Source organism: Ambystoma mexicanum, chromosome 6q (genome assembly GCF_040938575.1).
Source record: "Ambystoma mexicanum isolate Mex_15411 chromosome 6q, UKY_AmexF1_1, whole genome shotgun sequence".
In the NCBI taxonomy this organism is placed as follows: domain Eukaryota; kingdom Metazoa; phylum Chordata; class Amphibia; order Caudata; family Ambystomatidae; genus Ambystoma; species Ambystoma mexicanum.
In genome coordinates, this window is record NC_090937.1 from 749818909 (window position 1) to 749842100 (window position 23192).

The window sequence follows — 23192 nt, forward strand, 5'->3', positions numbered from 1 at the left end:
GGTTCAATTTGGAAAACATTTCTTTTTTGGTGGTGTTTTGAAGACCTTTTGATTTGGCCTGCAATAGCTGTGGTTGAGCTGTCTGGGAAGGGAGGCTCATCTCTGTTCTTCTTTTTTTCCTACCAAAAAGTGGGAAAGATTTTGTTGGTCCGGTGTCTATGGTTAAATCTGCCACTGTAGTAGCTGTGTTTAGGGTGGCTTGTGTCTTCTCCTCTGTAGCACTCACCTTCTCACCGTAGTCTTTTGGGCAGTGTTTTGGCTTGTCTAATTTTCCTTTGGTCTGATCTCTGTGTTTCCAAGAGCGATGTTTTGGAGCAGCATAGATGGCCATCTGTCAGCTGCTTGTCAGTAAAGCGCCCCTCTCCTGTGGCCTTTTCAGCTATGATAAAGCCTTCTATTATCATCCTGGAGTGTAATATCGCAGTAAAGTAGATTATTCTTTTAGGGTATAATTTATGGCTTCATACAATTTCATGAAGGGAGCTATAGCAGTAGTAATGACTGGCATCTGGCTGAAGGTGTCCTGGCCAAATCATCTTAAATGACTGTTCTCTCTCCTTCCTGTCTGATGATTTTCGTTGTCTCCAGATGGTTGGTGGGCTCTCAATGGCAGGCGCCCAGCTGGGGAGCAGATGTAAGTTGGGGAGATTTGAGTTGCACTCCCAGTTAGTGTTTTTTTAAACTGCATTGGGCTCACTAGGTTTGCAACTAGTCCTCTCAGCCGGGGGTTAAAATGGGCAAATGTGCGCTCCAGCCCTTTGAGTTAATAGGAAGTCCATGGCTTCCGTGCTCCCAAGGGTTCCTAAGTCAAGGTTAGGGAGACTTTGGCTTTCTTTCTCAGGTGTAATCTGCTTCAAGGGTGCAGCCGCAGGGGCAGCCAGGAAGGCCTCTCCCTTAGGACGGCCTTCAGGTTGATTCAGCCTATACCTTGCATGAATCACGGCGCCTGTCATGGGAGTCCTCTGCTCTCTTGGGTTTATCTTATTTGCCCTGGATTCCTCCGACTGTAGCAGCACAGCTGGAAGAGTAGTGGATCAGGCGTATCCTGACTTAGGCGATGCTCTGGTCCTGGTATCTAGGGTCATCAATTTTTCTCCAGAGGTCAAGCCCGCCCATCGTGCTTTTAACAAATGTAGTCTTATCCATTTCTGGGCAGGGGTTCTGGTCCATCTGCTTTGATCGGCTATATGAAGTGGACTAGCCTGCTGTTCTGGAGGGTCATCACCAAAAAAACTCTCCATGAGTTACTTATCAGTTGATTCACCTTCTCTGAGATCCAAAAGGATGTGTTCATTTGTTGTCAACATTGAGGCTCTGGGTTGTTTTTTGTTCCTGGATGCCTCGTACCCCTGTCCTCTGGTCTCGACGGCCACCACGGGAGGTGGGCGAAGGCATCTCTGTCGCTACGAGGGGGAGCAATCCCAAGTGACATGTCAATGATGTAAGTTCATCGTAGACCGAATCAGTCCCCGGGGCGACGGGTGAGGGAAGACGGAAACTGACTGGAGGGGCTCGGGGAGAACAGGGCAGCAGATTTTCCAATGTCATATGTGGCTTACCAGTATAATTTATCAGTTCTTTTGTTGGCCTGCCCACCGATTCCCTCACCAGCCTCGAGGTATGTTGTGCGGGATGTTGCAGGCGACTACTTCGTAGGCTATGCGCCCGCTCTCCAGGATAATTCAAATCAGGCAAGCCGCGTTTGCGTTGTTTACTGCCCATATTTTCAAGCGATCAACTCCTTTGGTCCTCTTAATTTCCACGAGTCCCCCTGAGCTGACTCCCCCAGCCACACTCTGCTGCAGTCGACAGACTGGCGAGTGACTGGACTCTGCTTGGGACTCCGTGCCTCGCCTCGTTTGAAGTAGATTTTCTTAAAGTGACCGTGGCGAAATGAAAACTCTTCCAACAGCAGCAGAGTTCTAATAGACTATTTGAGCCTGTTAGCAAGTCTCTAATTGGGGGGGCCCATATACAACTCACTGTGGAGGGACAAGTCGATAATCATTTAGTATCATTTCCTGCTTTCCAAAGGGCCCACACAACTTTTAGAACAGGGTGTTGTAGAATCCTTTTAGGCATGTTACGGCCACAGTTAGTCCCCTAGGGACACTGGAGCGAACCCCACATTTTCCAACATCCCCTACTGCTTAGTGACATGGGGAATGAAATGATCGATCATTACTCTAAGTTGAGAGGCCCTTTAGTAAGCGGGAAAATCTGGAAACCTCACTCCCCGCGTTTCCATTGGCAAAATAAGAAACTTGTATGTGAGAGCCCCTTCCTCAGAGAAATGCCAGCAACCTCCTGTTGCCCTGTATTAAAACGTAATCTGGTACCAAAATAGGTAACATCTCTTTATTTGTAAGAAGTCTGGGGAGAATATTCATTTTGAGCACATTGAGCCTGGCTATCCAAGTGAAGGACAATGTAGTCCGTTTTAAGTCTTCACTTAGGTCCCATAGATTTAAGTGGTTGGTGACGTACAGATAGTCTTTTTTTGTGCGAGTCTAATCCATAAGTACCTAATCTCTTTTTCGGCTCTTATGAGTGGGAGTTTGTCTGCAAAGACCCTTGCTTGTGAAATAACTTTTCTTGTTGGCATGATCACAGATTTGGTTAGGTTAACCTTAAATCTTGAGTTATAACCATACGTCCTAGCCTCTACCATGAATTTCACATTTAAGTGGTGCTAGTGGCCAACAGGTTATACCTAAGATTTCAAAGGATTTTCCATTAGACCCAGAAGGATAAGGAGAAACAGAAATGCTGAACCATTTTTGATATAGTTAAGAATCTCCCAACCTTCCACTTACCTTGCTCCATGTAACCAATGTCATCAAGATGTTGCACCAACTGCCGACCACAGCTGGGTCAGCTAAACGCACTAGGTCCAAAGAACACACATCACCAGCAGTATGATTCAAAGGCCCAGAAGAATTAAGGAAACCTATTAAGATCTGTTGCTCAGCTTTGTCACTGGAACAGCCTGCCCCCTTTGCTGCAGTCTGGTGGAAGTGAAAACTTGAGCCAATACAGTTTTGAAAACAAAGCTAATTAAAAGTCATGTATACCAAGTGCGTGGTCTGACATGAACGTTTAGAAACTAAATGTAATTTCACAATGGATCACATCATAACCGAAAACACTCAGTATGGCAATTTTGAATTGTTCCAACCACTTGATGTTTCCTTTGAGTTGTTTTTATCCCAAGCATCCTGTTAAAAAGGATTCAAGTTTTGCTTCTCAACTGATTGTATGTTTTATCATTTTTCAGCTGTGTGTTGTCTCTTTGGCACTGTTCAGAACACTCATCGGTTTACACTGTGAAGATGTGATGCTACAGCTGCTCCTAAGGTAAACCCTAAATTGTGTATCCCCAAACCTTGCGTGTCAGTAATGTTACAAAAGCGTGCCCACAGTTTTGTTTTAAAGAATTTTATGTTGCTTATATTTTTATATTGTAAACTCATGTTTGTGTCATAATGATAATTGATGTAATCTAGGCTTTTGATGCTTTCCGATTATTTTGACACTTTCTGGAAGCATACCTATTTTAATATTGATATAATATGGGCAAGCAACAGCCTGGGCTATGATATGATCATATCATATCATTTCTAGAAGTGCATGCAGTCAATTAACTTGCAGGTGTCACTGACGCACTGGATAAAGACCGGGAGACCAGGAAATAAAATGTACATTTGTTTTTTTTCTTAAAGGGAGGTTTAGTCAATTGTTCAAAGATGTCCAAAGAATGTATACATTAAGCTGAAAAAAGCGTGCACATGTTCCAATCATCATGGACCTGTTGGTTTTTTTAGGTACCTCATCCCTTGTAATCACATGATGCTGAGCCAACGCTGGGCAGTCACAGAAAGGGATTGTTACTCTGTCTCAGCTGCAAAACTGCTTGCGCTGACACCTGTGTGCTGTGCCAGCGGAATCACATTAACACTTGGCAGTCATGAGAGAGACTATATCCTGTGGTCAAAGGTCAATACAGGTAAGAGAAAATGTTTGTCTAGATGTCTGGTAATGGGATTCTAGCTCAACTAGTCTTGCATGTCATTTTTGTGCACATGATAACATTGGTACTGGGGATGTCCAATTTAGATTATGTTGCTTTCAATTGTAGTGTGAAATGACTTGCTAACAGTGTTCTGAAACCTAGACTATTCCACAAATGGGCATGATTGAGCGCTACCTTTTGATAATCACAGTATATCGCTAAAAGGTAGGTGTTGATACAGGCAACGCGAGTGGGAAGTACAAAGAAATTGATACAAGGATGTAGTTCTCAAGAAAATTGTTTACTATAATACAAATGTAAGTTGTGGTCTTCAATGACAAAATGCCAGCAAAGAAAAGGCCTCATATGAAGTCCTTCATTTGGACTAATCTGCAACCAAATCCAATATTCCATGAATTACCCAAGATTATGTCTTTGAGTTACAGGTTATTAGGATTCCTCCACCCTCTTCTGCAGAGTTCGTAATCGGAACCTCTGAGCCCAACAGTCTTAGGATCTCCCTGAGTAGCTGTATCCACCATTGATACAATTTGTTAACCTAGGGAAGGAAACAGGCGGTTTGGCAATAACATTACTTGGACTGAATGAACGCTTCTACAGAACAGCGGCACAGAGCCTTCTTATGTACATGGGGAAGATAGTACTGGTCTCCATACAGAACAAAAAGGTGGCCTAGTGATGCCTCTAGAAGCCCAGATGCTCTTGTCTATTTCCAGTGAGCATGAGACCTTAAAGGACAGAGAGTAAAGGGTGCCCTGGCTGGAGGTGGCTGACTGGTTTTACTTGGGCAAGTCCACAGGTTTTGGGAGTGCAGGAGCTGCACCAAGAAGATAGGATGTGGAACATGGTTAATATGGCAGTGGCAGTCAACTTTGACGGATCTCAGAAGAGAGGCAGATGAGCTACAACAGTGGTCATTGACCTTGACTAGAGCAATAGTTGCTTCACCAGGTTATGCTGAAGACACCCTGGCATGGTCGGGGTCAGCTCTTTTCACCAGGTATAATATAACTTCCCAAATGAGACCCAAACATGCCTGGGGTTTGCTTAGTCTTGTGCAGAAGAGATGTGACCTTTCAGTTTTGAATGGCCTACCCCTTTTTGGGGTGGGGCCAAATCCCATCTGCTATGGTCTTTTTCTTTCAGCAAATACATGGCAGGCTAAAAATCAATGGCGAGGGGAGGTTGCCCACAGAATTGCCTCTGCTTTGGATTCTTTCAAAACATTTCAGCTATCCCTTTTCAGTGTTGTAGGAGCCTGATTCTCCCTGGGATATTCTTTCAAGCTACCTTAGCCTGAAGAGTGACTGAAACAACACAATTAAGCTGTTGACACAAGATGATATCAAAAGTGGTGCATGAAGTAAATTTGAACCTACAGTAAATTCCTTCCTAAAGGTCTGATCTGGTTCACTGACAGCCACATCCGTCATCTTCCTTTTCAGTAAGTGGTGGGTGTTGACGTTGAGGCGACACACCTCATCTGCTTGACCAGTTTATTCATTTTTCAAGCTGACCCATTCCTCTACTTCAACTTGACCTTCTAAATAGGCAACCACCTATGCAGAGCTGAAAAACAAGAGGTTGCATTTGTACCACAGTTCCAATGTAACAACCAGTAAACTGTGCCCTCAATGGCAGCATTCATCGGCAATGGAAGGAACCCGTTAGAGGCCTCAGTCTCCAGCCTATTTATGATTGGTTTCCGTATGGATAGGGCTGTATGGTGTTTTCTGTACCATGGGCATGTGAAGGGCATACACGGTGGTGGCTCCTCTCAGGATATCAACCCAGTGTGCTGTCTGGTATTGTCTTTAAACCCAGAAACATTGATTTACTGGAGGTTTAGGTAAAGCTACATTTATGAAATGCTGTTTTGAAGGGATTGTGTCCTCTGACGAATGCCACATCTTTGACAGTAATTACCACAGCTGTGCTGCTTCGGAAAACTTTTTCGGCGTAGGCGTCCCGCTGCGATGACGTCGATACGCTGTCCCTCGAGGGCCTCCATCGATGGTCGACGTCACCGGATGTTATATCTAGGACGCTCGTAGCCTCAGTTCCGTTTTTTCTGCGAACGTGTTCGCTTCGGAATCTCGGCGCGCCTCAGTTCTTCTACTTCATTTGCTAAAGTTGAGAAAATGTCTTCGTCTTCTTCTACCCCGAAGTCGGGCTTCAAAAAGTGCCAGGACTGCGGTTCCAAAATGTCCATTACGGAACCGCACAACGTTTGTCTGTGGTGCCTCGGTGAGAGCCATGCCACTGACGATTGCAATGAATGCCATTCCCTAACTTCAAAGGCCTTGCAGGAGCGGAAGAAGTTGTCGGTAGACAAGGTTGCTAAACCCCGTAAGTCGAAATCTACTGGTCTTTCGACCGACCATTCGAGGGGCGACTCTCTGCATCGGCGTAAGTCCAGGTGGTCTCGTTCTAGGAGTGGGTCCTGCCATTCCTCTGCCTCTTCGTTCATGGAAGCGCCGTCACCGGTCGCCTTCCTCGTCCGAGGACTCTGCCAGACGGCGGGTGGCTTATCCCACAAAACACTTGTCGCCGGCCAAATGGGATGAATTCTACCAGCAAGTAAGGAACTCGCTAGAGCCACCGCTCGCACGCCTTTGGGCTCGGGTGGTCGGCACAATCATCGGGAACCGTCGCGGTCCCGATTGGACAAGGATGATCGCCACCATGCCCGGTCCAGGTCCCGGTCCTCGACGCCGTCGAGACCGTTGGAGCTTGTGAGGCCTTCTAAGAAGGCATCGACGCCATGTCCGTCGAGGGACTCTCTCGAGGCTCCGGCACCGAGGCCATTGAAGGACACGCTTGGGGCTCCAGCCTCGAAGCTGTAGTCTAAGTCGTCGGCGCCTCGGTCAACGTCGAGGCCACTTCCATCAGCGCCCTCAACGCCTTTTGAGGAGAATTTACCAAAGGTGCCCTGGAGAGCTGTGGAAGCTCAGAGAAAGGCTCTTAGCAAGTCTGTGCGGCCTATGCTTGACCCATACTCCGTTCCTCTTCTCAGGGTGGAATCGTTCCAACCCTTGGAGTACATTTCAGAGGTGGAGGAAGGGTCTGATGAAGAGGGGGTTGTGCCTCCTGAGGTTCCTGATGACCTGTTGTCTGGTCATAGCCGACTGGAAGACCATAGTCAATCTTTACATGACGCCAGTGGTCTTGATACCTCTCCGGAGGTTGAGGTTGACAGGCCTGAGCCTGGTACACATGCTGACTCCTCGTACAGGCGCCTCATGTCGAGGGTGACTGAGTATTTGGGGTGGTCGGCTCCATCTGCTGATTTTCTGCAGGATGATCTTAAAGATATCCTGGATCAAGGTCCACCCACTGACCCGGTATTGCCATTTCAAATGGCGTTGCAAAGAAGGGTGGTGGCGGCTTGGACTGCTCCGGAGAGTCTCCCGGCAGTGAATAAGTCATTGCTGAAAAAATATCGGCCAGCCAGTGGTGACCCCTGCTACTTGTCTACACACCCTACTCCGGAGAGTCTGGTGGTGCAAGCGGCTACGGCCCCAGCAAAGCAGGCTGCGTACCCTACTATCTCTCAGGATAGGGACAACAAGCACTTTAATGGTTGGGCGAAGGTGTTTTCTTCTGGGGGTATGGCTTTAAAGGCAGGCAACTCGGTTTGTGCCATGGCAAGATTCACTCACTCTGTGGAATTGTGTGTCGTTGGCGGCTGAGCATATTCCCGAAGGGGAGGAACGGGATGGTTTTCTAGCCCTTGTGCAAGATGGCAAGGATGCCATGTGTGAATCCATTCAGTCGGGTCTGGACTTGGCAGACTGTGTCAGCCGGTCCATGGCTGCGAGCACCATGATACGCAGGTTTGCGTGGTTGCGGAAGTCGGGGTTTGCTCCGGATATGCAATCCCGGCTCCTCAACATGCCCTTTGATGGTGTCCATCTTTGTGGCAGCAAGGCTGACGAGAGCCTTGAGAGGTTGCAGACCTCCAAAGCTGCGGATAAGTCTTTGAGCGCTGCAGTACGTCAACCTCCGCCTTTTTCATCCTAGGGGACAGCAATGGAGTGGAGGTTCCTTTCGATATTACTCTTCCTTTGGTAGATCGAGAGAAGCTGCCAGTCAACGGGGCCAATGTAGGAGTACCAGAGGTGGAAAACAAGGTACTCGAGGTGCCAAAGCCGCTTGGGCAGTTGCCTCCTTGCCCTCAGGCACTGCCGCAGCCGCTTCCGCTCAGTCATGAGGCCATGTCCCATGGTTCGCCGGTTAGGGGAAGGCTGGCGCAGCATCTTGTAGAATGGCGTGCCATTACTTCAGATGTGCGGGTTCTGGAGATCATAGCCCACGGCTACTGTCTTCCTTTCCGGCAGAGGCCTCATGACAATCCACCGGGGAAGCTCTCTTTGAAGCGTCCGGATCCGCTCCTTGCGCAGGAAATCCTATCCCTGCTGAAGAAAGGTGCCATAGAACTGGTGCCTGTAGCAGAGAGGAACAAGGGATGGTATTCCCCATATTTTTTGAGATCCCGAAAAAAGACGGAGGATTGAGACCCATCATGGACTTGCGTGGTTTGAACAAGCTCCTCAGGAAGGACAAGTTCAAGATGGTTACTCATTCTCAAGTCCTCCAGGCCCTTCAACTTCTGGATTGGTTGGTGTCTCTCGACCTCAAGGATGCTTACTTTCATGTGCCAATTCAATTCAAGTACAGGAAGTACCTGAGGTTCGCGGTTGGAGACTCGAATTTTCAGTTTCGGGTCCTGCCGTTCGGATTGCCCTCCGCCCCAAGGGTCTTCACCAAACGGATGGTGGTGGCAGCGTATCTCAGGAAAGGGGGGGATTCACGTCTACCCCTATCTGGACGATTGGTTGATCAGAACTCGTTCTCCCGAGAAAGCCCTGCATCATCTGTCCATCACCTGCCACTCCCTTCACAAGCTGGGCTTCTCCCTCAATTTTAAGAAGTCCCATGTGACCCCTACCCAGTGGCCCCAGTACATCGCAGCAGTGTTCGACACATCCCTGGGGTTGTGTTCGCCTCCCCAGGTGAGGGCTCATCACATTCTGCAGATGGTGGGCAAATTTCAACATTAGTTAGTTCTTGAGGTAGCTCGGCCTCATGGCATCCTGCATTCTCCTGGTGCCAGAGGCCTGGCTGCAGATGAGATCTCTGCAGTGGGCTCTCAAGATGCAGTGGTCGCAGTTTTCCGGCAGGATGTCGGATATTGTTCAGATTCCGCCCTCGGTCGCACAGGATCTTCTGTGGTGGGCCGTCGAAGGCAATCTGATGAAGGGTGCTTCATTTTGGCAACCGTGGTCGGAGATAACGATCGTGGCGGACGCATCCCTCACAGGTTGGGGAGCTCATGCCAACGAGTTGACGGCCAGCGGCCGTTGGTCTCTATCGGAGTCCAGACTCCACATCAATCTGTTAGAGCTGCGGCTGTCAGGCTAGCCCTGAAGGCTTTTCTGCCATCTGTGCAGGGGAAGAATGTCCTGATTATGAAAGACAATACAGTGGCCATGCACTACTTCAACAAAAAGGGGGGGCAGGGTCACTCCCGTTGTGCAGGAAGGCGATGTAGCTCTGGTTATGGGCCATTCAGCAGTAATTTCGATCTCGGCAGTTCATCTGGCAGAAGACGAAAATGGGGCGGCGGACACTCTGAGCAGGCAAAGCACGGTCTCTCATGAGTGGGAGCTGGCTCTGGAAGTTCTGTTGGAGATCTTCGCCCTTTGGGGAACCCCGCAAGTGGATCTCTTCGCCACCAGTGTCAACTGGAAGTGCGAAAGATTCTGCTTGCGGGAATTTCCTCCAAGAGGAGCCTTGGGGGACGTGTTCGTAGTGGAGTGGTCCTTCCCACTGCTGTACGCGTTTCCTCCAGTCCCAGTCATTCCGCAGGTGTTGCGGAGGTTACGGAGGTTTGGTTCCCGGATGATCCTCATTGCTCTGGCATGGGCCAGGAGAGCGTGGTAACCGGACCTTCTCGACATGTCCATCTGCCCTCCACACCGTGGGGTTCGGGTTCTCCATCCTGAGGTCAAGTCCCTCAGCCTTCACGCTTGGTATCTGAAAGGTTGAGGTATAAGGATTGGGACCTCCCCAAAGACATGATGGAGGTGTTGTGTACCGTTGCCGTTGGAGAAAGTTCTGCGACTGGTGCAGAGTACAGAATGTGGATCCTTTCCAATGTTCCATTCCTTTGGTTTTGCCTTTTTTGCTTTCTTTAACCCACAAGGGCCTGCAAGTGGGTAGCATTAAAGGTTACCTGGTGGCGCTGTCCATATTTAAGCGCTCGTCTTAGGAATCTTCTCATTTTAAAATAACTTTGATATCTCAGTTTCTAAAAGGGCTAACTAATGTGTTTCCACAATCACCTTTCCAGGTTCCAGGATGGGAGCTCCGTTTGAGCCCTTAGAATCTTGTCCATTGAGACTATTGTCCTTTAAAACTATATTTTTAGTTGGTTACTTCCGCACGCAGAGTGAGTGAGTTGCAGGCACTTTCCGCCAAACCACCCTTCTCTGTGTTCCATAAGGACAGGGTTGTCCTTGGGGTGCGGCCTTCCTTTCTTCCAAAGGTTGTGTCGGAATTCCATCTGAGCCAGAAGGTAATTCTTCCGGCATTCTATGCTCCTCCACATCCTGGTAAGGAAGAGGAGAGGCTCCATAGGTTGGACCCTGGGAGAGCTTTGAGTTTCTATCTCTCATGGATGTCCCGGGTCAGAGTGGACGATCAGCTCTTTATTGGTTATGCTGGGAGGCGTTTAGGTCAGGCTGTTTCCAAGCAGACCTTATCTAGATGGATCATTTTGACGATCTGAGTGTTATCGTTTGGTGGGAAAGGACCCTCCAGTAGGCTTGCGTACTCATTCTACTAGGGGTATGGCTGCCTCCACTGCCCTACAGAGGGGTGTTCCGATTCGCAATATTTGCGAAGAAGCCGCATGGGCCTCTGTCCATACTTTTGTGAAACATTATTCCCTGGACTCTATTCATGGGCAGGACTTGGCCTTTGGTAAGGCAGTCCTCTATTCTGCAATTTGATTGGGCATTCTAAATTGATGCATTTGTAAATTTGTTTCCCACCTCCATACGTTGGTACTGCTTTGGGAGTCTGTCAAAGATGTGGAATACGTCGGAGGACACAATCCCTTTGAAGAACAAGTTACTTATCTTACCTGGTAAAGTTCTTTTGATGGGATGTTCCTCCGACGTATTCCACATCGTACCCTCACTACCTGCCCCACTACAGAATTTCTTATGCGATTGCAGTTTACGTTTCCGCAAGGCTTTCTGTAGTCATACTGGCAGAAGATTGGTGCCACACTTTCTGGGGGGAAAAAACTACAACTGAGGCTACGAGCGTCGTGCTTCTTAGATATAACATCAGGTAACGTCGACCATTGACGGAGGCCCTCGAGGCACAGCGTATCGATGTCATTGATGCAGGACTCCTACGCCGAAAAAGATTTCCGAAGCAGCATAGCTGTGGTAATTACTGTCAAAGATGTGGAATACGTCGAGGAACATCCCATCGAAAGAACGTTACCAGGTAAGATAAGTAACTTGTTTTTCTTTAGCACAGAACTATCATCACATATAAACTGTTCATATTATTATAGCATCTACAAAACATTATCAAAATTGCAAATAAAATGACCCCAAAACAGGAAAGTATTTGCTTCTAAAATAAAATATTAATTTTCATGAAAGCAGAATAAGTTCATCCATAAGCATGAATTGTTCCAACAATCTCCATCTACTGCTCCCAATTTGTATTCATAGAATGATTTTGTATAAACAACTTTTGACTCGCAGAAGAAACTACAAATATTCCGCTAGTTTGCCTTTAAAAATCACAAAATTGTGTCCCCACAGGGAATAAAGTAATGGTGATGCGGTATATCCATTACCGATGCTCACCTTATTTTCTCTAACCTCAGTTTGTGTGTTAAACAGTTTTAAGCAAGGATTACCACAGACTAAATCTATTGCTCCTAAGTTATGTGTGTTAAACCTCTTCTTTGCATATAATTATGTCATTAATGTTATCAGAAGATCATTACTTTGAAGATATACATTTGACACAATGCAGAATCTTGATCATACAAAAATTAATATTTCTCATTATTTTAATGAAAAACATAAAACAATCTTTTGTGCATGAGCCTCAATGTCATTTAACAAAATATTATCTGGAAGCAGGTTCAATTTTGACTACATAACATATTATAATCATGTTAACGGCATCAGAATAAATCATGCACTGTAAAAAAACAATAATATTTGGAAACAGGTGAAGTAAAGAAAATATACAAAAAATTAAACAATTCAAAAGGACAAACCACTGAAAAAAAGACTTTACATTTAAACAAAACAATTCTAAATATCACAGGACATGAATTCTATCCTTATAGGCAGAAAAATATTATAAAGTTATTTAGTTTTCACCCTGTTTTATTTATGGGAGTCCACCTGTGTACATTCCAAGGAAAACCAAGGAACGAAAGAAACAATTATAATTCCTAGTGGGGTGTGGAGATGTATGGCTGGTGTAAGCTTGGTTTATACATTCACACTTGCCAACCGCTTCTTACAGTGCTGCTCAGGTCTACGTATGTGTGAACTGGCCCAATGCATATAGGCACAGTGGCCACCGCTGTCAGCCAAAGAGGTCAGTCAGGTGTGGTCAAATACGTTTCGGCGTCGAGGTCTAAACAGAAAACGCCTTCCTCAGGACCAAAAGTCAGATGTATACGGTTTTTAACCCCTATGAAAAAAACAGAAAAGGGTAAAGGGAAAGGGCAAAAAATTCAAGCTAAAAAGCCACCCGTAGATGGCTAATGAAAGAATAAAAACATTTCAATTCCTGTCGGAAATAAAAGTAAAAAAAGAAGAGGAACTCAAGTCTTGAACAAAAGTAATCAATACCTCTGCTAAGGATAGGGAAGAAAAGCGGAGATTAACACCCAAAGCCAGAAAAAAGTCAAGTTCTAGAGAGTAGTGCTTCTGGCAGAAGTGTGTGCCCATAGTCCAAAAAATAAAAAGTGCTTAAGTCTGTGTATAGTTAAATTGAGTCAGAGGAACAGATAGTATATATAGACCAAGACTTATTGATAGAAACAAGCAAAGAAACATAATGCGGTGTAATAACATCACCAGATCTGGGTAATGTGCCCCATACCATGGAGGGTAAATTTACCTCAGATGGAGTAATAGAAGAAGTGCCTGGAGACAAATCTCGGCTAGGCTGGATTGGAGTATTATGGTGTCAATTAGCTTGAATGCAATCAGGTGCAAAGGGCCCGATATTCGCATCGCTTTTCTAGGGGGGAAACAAGAGTAGAACCCGAAAAATATGTCAAATTCTCTCGCATCATGTTCCTAAAGCCTACGTGGTAGACAGTGTATAGACAGTAAAAGTACCAAAAGAAGAGGCTGACCTGAAGCCGTGGTTAATGCTGGTCATTGAAAAGAAGCATGTATTCTTGTGTGCACGTATCAGATGGATCGTTCGTTACTCGTCTTGAATCTGTGCATCTAAAGGTCAAGAAAAACAAATGCCAAAATAATGCATTAAGGTAAAGCGCTCACTGTATGCGGACCACAACTAAGGTGTGGCTGGGGACTACAGGGAGCAACAAGAGCAAGTATGGCCTCTAATCATTCATACTCCCCCGAATCCCATGAGAGAAGAAAAACTCTGATAAGCACAGCAGGGCTGTCATGTGGGTGTACCGGGATGAAAAGCAGCGCGTGTCATCATCATACAGTTTCCGCAGTCTCACCAGTTTAGCCGTGCGAGGCTAAAAGGTCCTCTGGGCAATGATGTCCAAGATATAGTAATGCAGCCCTGATTGAGTTAAGCGAGCTCGATATGCAATCGTATAGATGAAAGATCGAGTTGTGTGGCATGCGCCTGAGCAGCCACGTTACTGGCGTAATTCGAGACTGGGTATGCAGTCCAGGCGCCAGAAAAAGTGCGCCATTGTAGTGGTGGTGGCCAGAAGGGGGAATAACACCCTGCTTGTGATGGTAGCGCAGCAGTCAAGCGGGCCAGGCCGCTAAATACAACGTCAAAAAATAATGCGCATTGCAGACGGAAAACCATCTGGTCTGTATGGTGGCTGCCTGGGTGTGTTGGAGCTATTACTGCTACGGGGCTGCTGTAAGTGCAGTGCAGTCATAGTCAATAACATGGGAAAGGAGTGACCACATGGATCGTGCTAAGCATCAGAAAAGTCCACGGAAAATCACACGCCAAAATGTAGGATACATTTTGGGGGGTACCCAAAGTCAATGTAAAAATTGATAGGAGGGGGTTTCCTCATTCAGACCTCTCAATTTATCAAGAGTTTCCAGTCGATGGATCCATCTAGACTCTTTGTCATTCAATGCTCTTAGGGTTGGAACTATTTTTCACAGTATCCAATACCCACCATTGAATGTCCTCAGACGTATGGGCAAAGGCCACATAGTGAGACACCATTGGCGCTTGGTGATTCTTACACTTAATCCTGGATCGGTGTTCGTTGATCCTTATGTGGACTGGTCTTGTGGTCTGGCCCACATACCTCAGTCCACATGGGCATTGGATGCAGTAAATGACATTGGCATTTTACAATTCGACAAAAAGCGTATGTCCCATGTTCTCTCCTGAATTTTGAAATTGGACATTTCCTTTGTATATTTACAAGCCCGGCAGTTTCCTTAGGGGAAATGTCCCAACAACGGTCTAAGAATTCTGTGACTTGTGTTGGGTTTGCTGTGGCTAGTAGAATGTACGAGTTTGTCCCTCAAGTTTCTCGATCTTTTAAATGCAAATAGAGGTTTGCCTTTATCTTGGAGACAGTTACTCACCATGGACCAATATTTCAAGAGTGTCTTCTTGATTGCAAATGATTGTGTGCTATAAGTAGTGACACATGTTATGCAATCCTGTTTTTGTGTTCTCGAGTTGGATTCCAGCAAGTTTTCTCGAGGCGTGAATCTTGCTCTCTTTAGGGCATGGGATACCAATTTCTTTGGGTAGCCTCGTTCCTTAAGATCACTTGCTAATTTGTTGGCATGTGTGTAATAATCAGCAATCTCAGTACAATTTCTTCGAAGTCTAAGAAATTGACTGAATGGCAGATTCTTTTTAAGAGATCTAGGATGGAAACTCTTAAAATGTAAAAAAGTGTTTGTCAGTAGTTTTCTTATATAAAGTACATGCCAAATGTCCAACTTTCACGTTGATGCATAAATCCAGGAAATTAATTGTCGATTTGGAATGTAACATCGTGAATTTAATAGTGTTGTGTTGGCAGTTCAAGTAGGCCTTTAGTTTGCCTTTAACATAGTAGTTTGTCATGTACTGTAAATTCTGGATTCAGCCTGGATTTTTAAGTAAATGTACTAGTTTTCACCAAAGTAGCAGGTCACAATATTGAATGAATGCACTTATTGGGCCAGGTCCAAAATAAAACAATGCTCAGCAATGCTCTCATTGCTCCCAAATATCAGGAATGCCTATGTAAACTGCACATTCCCCCTTTATGTCAGGAGCGCCCACAAATGGCTGTTGTGTGTGATTGTATAGTTGAAATCATCAATAAATGATTGTTTTTCACCATCATTTTGCAATCACCAGTTGCCGATTCTAAGCAGACCTTAATTGGAGCCAGATGACATTGTCATATTACAACCGATTTGAGAATGTCTGCTCTGTATGGCTTCTCTGGTCTGAAAAATGTCCTCGACTGCTAAATTGTATGGGTGATTTCTCTCACAGTGCATTGTTTATTCTGTGGATGCTCTACTGCCCATTGGAATTGGTCTTAGAACACCCAAAACATTTACCAGTCCGATGCGCCTTTCAAGTTGAATATGTTGGAGACGGCATCTTAAACTATAGTTTCTGTTCATTTCTGTTGCAGAATTCACTGATGGATGTAATTGTCTGTCTTTACTGAGATTCTGAATGCATGGAGCTACGAATTTCTGATTATCTCAGTGTCTCCTCCACTGCAAAGGGGTGCTGACTCTCTTCCTCATCTCATGAAGCGCATAGTCCCCTGCTTGCCACAGGGTTTCTTTCCTAACTTCTGTAACTGTGGGACCCATTGTTTGCCCCAGGGAGAACTTGTGGAAACTCTGTGGTATCCTCTGTCTACGATCTGGCACGGTGTCAAATCACTTTGTGGGTGGCTACTGCTGGCCACTGAGTTCCCCAGTCTCCCTGAATAGAGAACACTTTTAGTTTTCTTTTCTTTAAGCGTTCCTCCATAATGGAGTGCATACTCTTGGATAACCTCAGCAGAGGCAGTTCTTTATCCACAATGTTTCCTTATACTGCCTACAGAAGGGAGGAATTGAACACGTAGACATCATTGATTGGGGGGTGGGGGGCGAACAACCAGTTTACTCTGAAGTTGACACAAGGTAGTTGGAACAATGGATGATTCTGAACAGACTTGCTTGGCAAGGTTGTAGATCTGTGTAGCTAAAAACTCTATTCTAGTTTCAGTGTGGGCCCCTGTAGATTACAATGACTAAAATCGGTATGCATAACCTCTAGTCCCAGGACGGTATAACTCCACCCTTGGCCTTGTATTCCTCCTTTACCTCTTCACTAGTCATAGGGTTAGGGCAGAATGAGATACTCCTAATAGCGTTCGGAGGTGAGGCTGTGCTAAATAAAGTGAGTATCTGTTAGGCCTGCCGTACGCATCACTCATGCATACACCTGATTAAAGACACGGAGCCTGGTGTCCTATCAACCTGCTTTATTTCCTCTCTCACACGTTCTGCCCTGCTTCCTCCTGTCCCCCTCCCCTTCTGCTTTCCTCCCGCTCCCCTTGCCTTGGTCCTCTTAAAGGGGCCATGTCCTTTTCCATATACAACACCTCCCCCGTGCTTAACATGAAAGTCCAATTACATCTGTTCGATGAGTCTCATTGGCTTCTTTATTGTCTGAGGGGGTCTCCCTGGTGATTCGCGGCTCTCGCCAGTTGATTCCACTGGGGGCTCTGTTTCTTCTTGCTCACTACTGTCCTCAGTAGGCGTTTCTTGTGTCTCGGGTTCCTCTAGATACAATTTCTTGAAGAATGAGGAGTTGTGGGTGATGTCTCCTAGGTCTCAGGTTGCTGTGACCATGGGTCCCTTGATGGCCGTGATGATTCGCGGTTCGGGACTGTACCGGGTGTCTGTTTTCTTGCGCTTCCTTTGTCGCATGAGGACAGTTTGTCCGATCTCTAACTGTTGTTCTTTCGCTCTCCTTCTCGTGTCGGCCCATTGCTTTGCTTTCCTCTTCTTTTCGGCGTCTCGTTCTCTGATGTCTAGATCTTCTTCAGGTGTATAATCCTCCCATTGGGGAATGCGCGTTCGGCTGGTGGTTTTCCTGTCGCGTCATGTTGGGTATTCCGATAGCCCCGGAGCATGCTGCAGATGGCCTTCGGATGTGGCGTCTGCTCTGCCACTGCCTTTTGTCTTGTCAGTTTGATGGTAGCCATAAATCGTTCCACCATCCCGTTGGCTTGGGGCCACAGCGGGGTGATCTTTTGGTGGTGGAATCCTAGGTGGCTTGCAAAGTTTGCGAATTCCCTTCCTTGGAATGAAGATCCGTTGTCGGTTTTGACAAAGTTGGGGATGCCCCATTCGCTGAACAGTTCGTCCACTATGGGTGCGGTTTCCTCGAATAATGTTGACATCGTTTGTTTGACAAAGGGGAATCTCGAATACTCATCTATTATCACTAATAGATAACCCCCTTCTTCTAGGGGTCCATAGAAATCCATTGCGACTCTTTGCCACGGTCTTGTCGGGAGCGTTGTTAGCTGCAGAGGCTTTGGGTTCGGTCCTTGCGCTGCTAGTTGGCAGGGTCTGCAGTGCTTGAGCATGTCTTCTACTATCACATCCATATATGGGAACCAGACGTAGTTCCTGAGGAATCGTTTGGTGTTCTCTATGCCTCTGTGGCCTTCATGAGCTAGGGTTGGCAGGGTCTTTCTCAGGTCTCTGGGTGCTACTAGTCTCTTCCCCCTAATAGGAGTCCGTGGTCTGTGGCTATGAGTTCATCGTGTATCTTGGACAGCCGGTCGAGTTCTTTCTGGTCTACCTCCTCCATTTCCGTTTTTCTTGTGCGATGCTCTCTCCATTTGTTGGAGCGGGTGAGGGAGACAGCGGCTCTGATTGTCGGGTCTGCTTTGCTTCTTTCCTCAAATGTTGTTAAGGAGATGGTGGGTGGCGTGGCATTTGCTGACAGGTATGAGATATATTCAGTGGCTTTGTGTTCTAGTGCGTCCTTTTTGTCCCTTAGGGGATGCCTGGATAGGTAGTCCGCTGGATTGGCACCTCCCCCTGGTTTGTGGATAATGGAGTAATCATACTCTTGCAGTCTTATCCCCCACCGTTCAATGCGGGGCGGCATTTTCATCCTGGGGTTTGCAAAGATTGATAGCAGGGCTTGGTGGTCCGTGACCAGGGTGAAATTTCGACCGATGATGAAATGGTGGTACTTTTCGCATGCCCATACAGCGACTAGGCTTTCTCTCTCCGCTTGAGAGTAAGCTTTTTCAGTGTGTGACAGGGCGCGGCTAGCATATGCAACTATTGCGTGACGAGTACTGCCCGAGGGGTCGGTCTGGGCTAGGATGGCTCCTAGTCCCACCGGGCTCGCATCAACTGTAATAATGGTATGCCAGTCTGGACGAAAATATGCCAGTTGTCGGTTGTTGGAGAGGCCTTCCTTTATTGCCATGAACGCTTCCTGGCAAGGTGCGTCCCAAGTGAATGGTGTATTTTTCTTTAGGAGGTTGCGGAGCGGGTCAGTTGTTGAAGCATAGTTTGGGAGGTAACGCGCGCAGTATCCTGCCATTCCCAACAGGGAGCGTAGTTCTGCAGTGGTCGTAGGTGCTTGGAGTTCGGTTATTGCTTTAATTTTGTCCGGGTCGGCTGTTATGCCCCTGTTCGAGAATGTGTGTCCGAAGAATTTTAAGCTTGTCTTGTTGATGTCGCACTTGGGCTCGTTGAGGGTCAGTCCCGCGTCTTGTGGGATGGAGCAGACAGTTCTTAGGGCTTTGTCGTGCTGGTCCTGATCTCTCCCGAATATCAAGATGTCGTCACTATAGTTTAGTGCATTCATCTCCGATGCTATGAGCCGTCTGATGGTCTCTTGAAAGATCTCTGCGGCGGACGATATGCCAAAATTTAACCTTTTATATCGGAATAACCCATCGTGCGTTGCAAATGTGGTGAGGGGCCGTGACTCTGGATCCAGGACAAGTTGATGATATCCTTGGTTGAGGTCAAGCTTCGAAAAGAACCTGGCTTGGTTTAACCTGATCAGCATGTCTTCTAAGCTTGGGCCCGGGTGCCTTTCCCTTTGGATAGCGGTGTTTGGGATGCGCATGTCAACGCATATGCGGAGACGACCATTGTCTTTGGGGACGATGACTATTGGCGATACCCACGGTGTTGGTCCATCTGCTTTCTCTATGATATCATTGGAGAGAAGAAGTTGTATTTCTTTTGATACTTGTTCTTGAAGGTGGAAACCCACTTTGCGCGGGTGTTGTGGGACCGGTCTGATGTTGTCAATGTGCAGCTTGATGCATGAGTCTTTTAACATGCCCACCCCTTCAAATAGCCTGGGGAATTGGCGTTTGAGATCTTCTTTCGATAAGGGCTTGTCTGTTACTGACCCGATGAGTCCGTGTGGCAGTGGTAGCCCTTCTATTTCTTCTGACTGGTCGTAGTGTAGGTCAATTAGGGCAAGGGCCTTAGCTGTTCGGTAGCTGAGGAGGCAGCGGCCGACGGACGGGCTCCTTATGACGTGTATCGTGGCCGGTATTGTGATGTTTCTGTGCCGTAGATTGCATTGGAACTTTCCTTTAGAAGACATGGGTTGTGTCGCTCCCCATTGAAAAATGTGTGTTCTGGATTCTTGTAGGGGGTATGATGACGCTATGTTACGGTAGATGTCTTCATTCATGACATTTACTGTCGCTCCTGTGTCAATGATGAATCTGTTTCTGATGTTGCCCAGCTGGACCGTTACTCTGGGGGCCGACGTGTCTTCATCTTCAACACTGAGGAGACATACGTACTCTCTGTCGTAGCCATCTTACAAGTATTGAGTGTGGTCATTCCCTCCTGGGTGATGTTGGGGTGGGAAGCTGAGGTATGGGTCTCTGTCTTGCTCACACAAGCTTGTGGTCTCTCCCTTGTGGGTCACTTCATACTCCACGTTTTGCATGACGTTACTCCTGTGCGTGTCATATAGTTCATGATCTTTTTTGTCTGGCTCGATCTGGAGACCTTTGAGGGCTCTTACAGTGTTTGGGCGTTGATAAACATTTGCGGATGTTGAAGTGTTTCTGTCCGTCTGGCGAGGTTGGTCTGTGTGAGTTTCCATCGTGCGAGTGGCATGTCTCGGGCGTGATGATCCTCCTTCCGGTAGCAGTTCTTTACACATCACTTGGAAGTGATTTTCCATGCCGCATCTCATGCAGCGTTGGCCGATGGCCGGACAGGGACCTCTGTGTGGGTATTCAAATCCACAACGATAGCATTGGCGGTCACTTTGTGTCCGTTGTGACGGGTACCTCGTGTTCATCCTTGTTTGTTGTGCTGTGTTTCGGGCCTAGGGATGTACTGCTGCCATTACCCCTCCCTTCTTGGGGTTCTCGATGGCCGCTGCTTGGATGTCCACTCTCTCGTAAACTCTGGCTAGGTCTAATACTTCCTTTAGGGATAAGGGCTTCTTTAGGAGGTGTTTCCGGAACATCAACGATACACAGCCTTCTATTATACGTAGCCTGATGGCTTCCTCATCATTAAAGTTGGCGAAGTCACACTTCCATATTTTTCTTGGAAGGCGAATGACAAATTCCCCCATTGATTCGTGGGGTAGTTGACTGCATTGGTTGAACGTGTATCTCTCGTAGTCGCGATTGGGTGAGATGACAATTTTGTCATTGATGGCTTGTCGTAGTTTTGCATATGTGGAACGGTCCTGTAACGGGATTGTGCGTATGATGTTCTTAATTTCTCTGCCTGCTACGTTTGCGAAGATGCTTAGTATGTCCTCAAATTCTTCCATCCACTCTTCCCATCGTTGGCCCTGGTCATGGTGTGGGTTTAGAGTGAACGGCGCAGGTCTCCTCATTAGGCTGGCGTATGAGGATGGTATCTCTAGTGGTGCTGGCTGTGCATTGGGGTCTGCAGCGTCTGGAGCCGACATGATGGTGTCACTGAAATTCCTTTTGTTGGTTAGGTGGCACTTAGGTGCATATAGTGGTTAACTATGGTGTTACGGTCCTTTGTACAGCTTTCACGTGGGCGCAGGTTTTCCTTTCTCTCGCGTGGTGTGTTGATAGTGTATTCCCTTTTGATTTTTTTTTTTGATTGGAAATGTCACGTGGGAAGACACGGGGTTCTTTTTGTGGTAGCTTCCTCGTGTAAATTGCAGTTTCCGCATAAAACTTGTAAATGTCACATGGGGAGACACGGGGATTTCTTTTGTTGTCCCTTTCTCTTGTGACCACGTGTAAATTGCAAATGTCCTGTGGGGGGGGCACGGGGATTTCGTTTGACGTATCTTTCTTTTGTGAATTGAAAGTGTCACGTGGGGAGACACGGGGATCTCTTTTGTTGTTGCTTTCTCTTGTGACCCGAAAATGTCGTGGGGAGACACAGGGTTCTTATTCTCCCGTGATATTTGCGAGTGTCACGTGGGGGAGGCACGGGGTCCTTCCCCGAGTTACGGTCCTTCCAGATTGCTTTAATTTGTCACGATCGGGAGACGCGAGGCTTCCTTTCCCCCCCCTCCTTACTTGAAGTGGTCATCACGGTTCACCAGTCTTCTTGTCGGTGTTGGCACGTCTCTCCTGGGCGCACAGGCCCACTCCGGTCCTCCGGCACTCTCTCCTCACTTCTCCGGCACGTGGGCTTCGCTCCCTCGAGGTGCGCAGACTTCCTCTGTGCGGGGCGCACGGGCCGCCGGTCGATGCCGGGCACACGGGCCCTCCCCGTCCACCGAAGCGCGCAGTCCTCTCCCACCTGGGGCACACGGGCCTCACCTTCTCGAGGCGCAAGGGCCTCCGATCAGCAACCGGCACACGGGCCCTCTGGTGAGCTGCAGGGCACACGGGCCACTGCTGGGCCACGGGGTACACGGGCCCACCTCGAACTGCCGGGCACACGGGCCCTCCTCACACGGGCCTCACCTTCTCGAGGCGCACAGGCCTCCGATTAGCAACGGGCACACGGGCCCTCTGTCGGGCTGCAGGGCACACGGGCCACTGCTGGGCCACAGGGTACACGGGCCCACCTCGAACTGCCGGGCACACGGGCCCTCCTCAACTGCTGGGCTCACCGCCCTCCTGCTACTGCTGCCGGCACGCAAGTCTTCGCATCGGCTTCGTCGCCAGTGTTAGGCCTGCCGTACGCATCACTCATGCATACACCTGATTAAAGACACGGAGCCTGGTGTCCTATCAACCTGCTTTATTTCCTCTCTCACAAGTTCTGCCCTCCTTCCTCCTGTCCCCCTCCCCTTCCGCTTTCCTCCCGCTCCCCTTGCCTTGGTCCTCTTAAAGGGGCCATGTCCTTTTCCATATACAACAGTATCTATTATAATAGCACTTCATGTCCTGGGTCAACTGTCCATTCCAGGACAAGGCCTGCATCGTACCACTCTTGCCCTACAGGTTCCTTGGATGATTTACCAGCGAAATAATTGTAACTTTCCTGCTTACCCTAGGGTTTTTCGGCAAAGGAATTCCCCCATTCTCCCTATACATGGGGAATTTTCCTCCCCCACCTGGCTTTCCCAAAGGATGTAAACTCCAGTTGGGCCACTGGACTTTTATCTACAACTAATATGTGGACTATTTTCCTACTTCCACCTTCAAGACCTCTCTCCTACAGGGTTTTGGACCCAGGTTCTTTGTAGGTTCTCTTTTTTAGTATTTCCTTTCAGCCTGGCCTGCTCCACATTGTGACTTGGCTTAGCCACCTTCTGTTTTGGATCTTCCTGACAGTTATGCTGTTTTGGCTTGGCCATTGCGGTTTCTGACTTTCTAGTTTCTTTCCTCCTCCTCCTACTGTAATGCCAAAATAACACCCTCAATGTAAGAAAACTTGTACCTCTCTTTATTGGTCTGTGCTAGAAGTAATTTTCCTAAGTTGTGTGCAGGTTGGTG

At 47.4% G+C, this 23192-nt stretch overlaps 1 protein-coding gene across 3 annotated transcripts in view; it reads left to right on the forward strand.

Annotated features, from left to right (window-relative positions):
• FHIP1A (FHF complex subunit HOOK interacting protein 1A) overlaps positions 1-23192 on the forward strand; it is an 839659-nt gene that overhangs the window by 599507 nt on the left and 216960 nt on the right. For all 3 annotated transcript variants that reach the window (XM_069631272.1, XM_069631273.1, XM_069631271.1), the window contains 2 exons: positions 3278-3357; positions 3825-4006. In XM_069631272.1, the coding sequence (XP_069487373.1) occupies positions 3278-3357; positions 3825-4006 (262 nt within the window). The remainder of the gene's footprint in view (positions 1-3277; positions 3358-3824; positions 4007-23192) is intronic.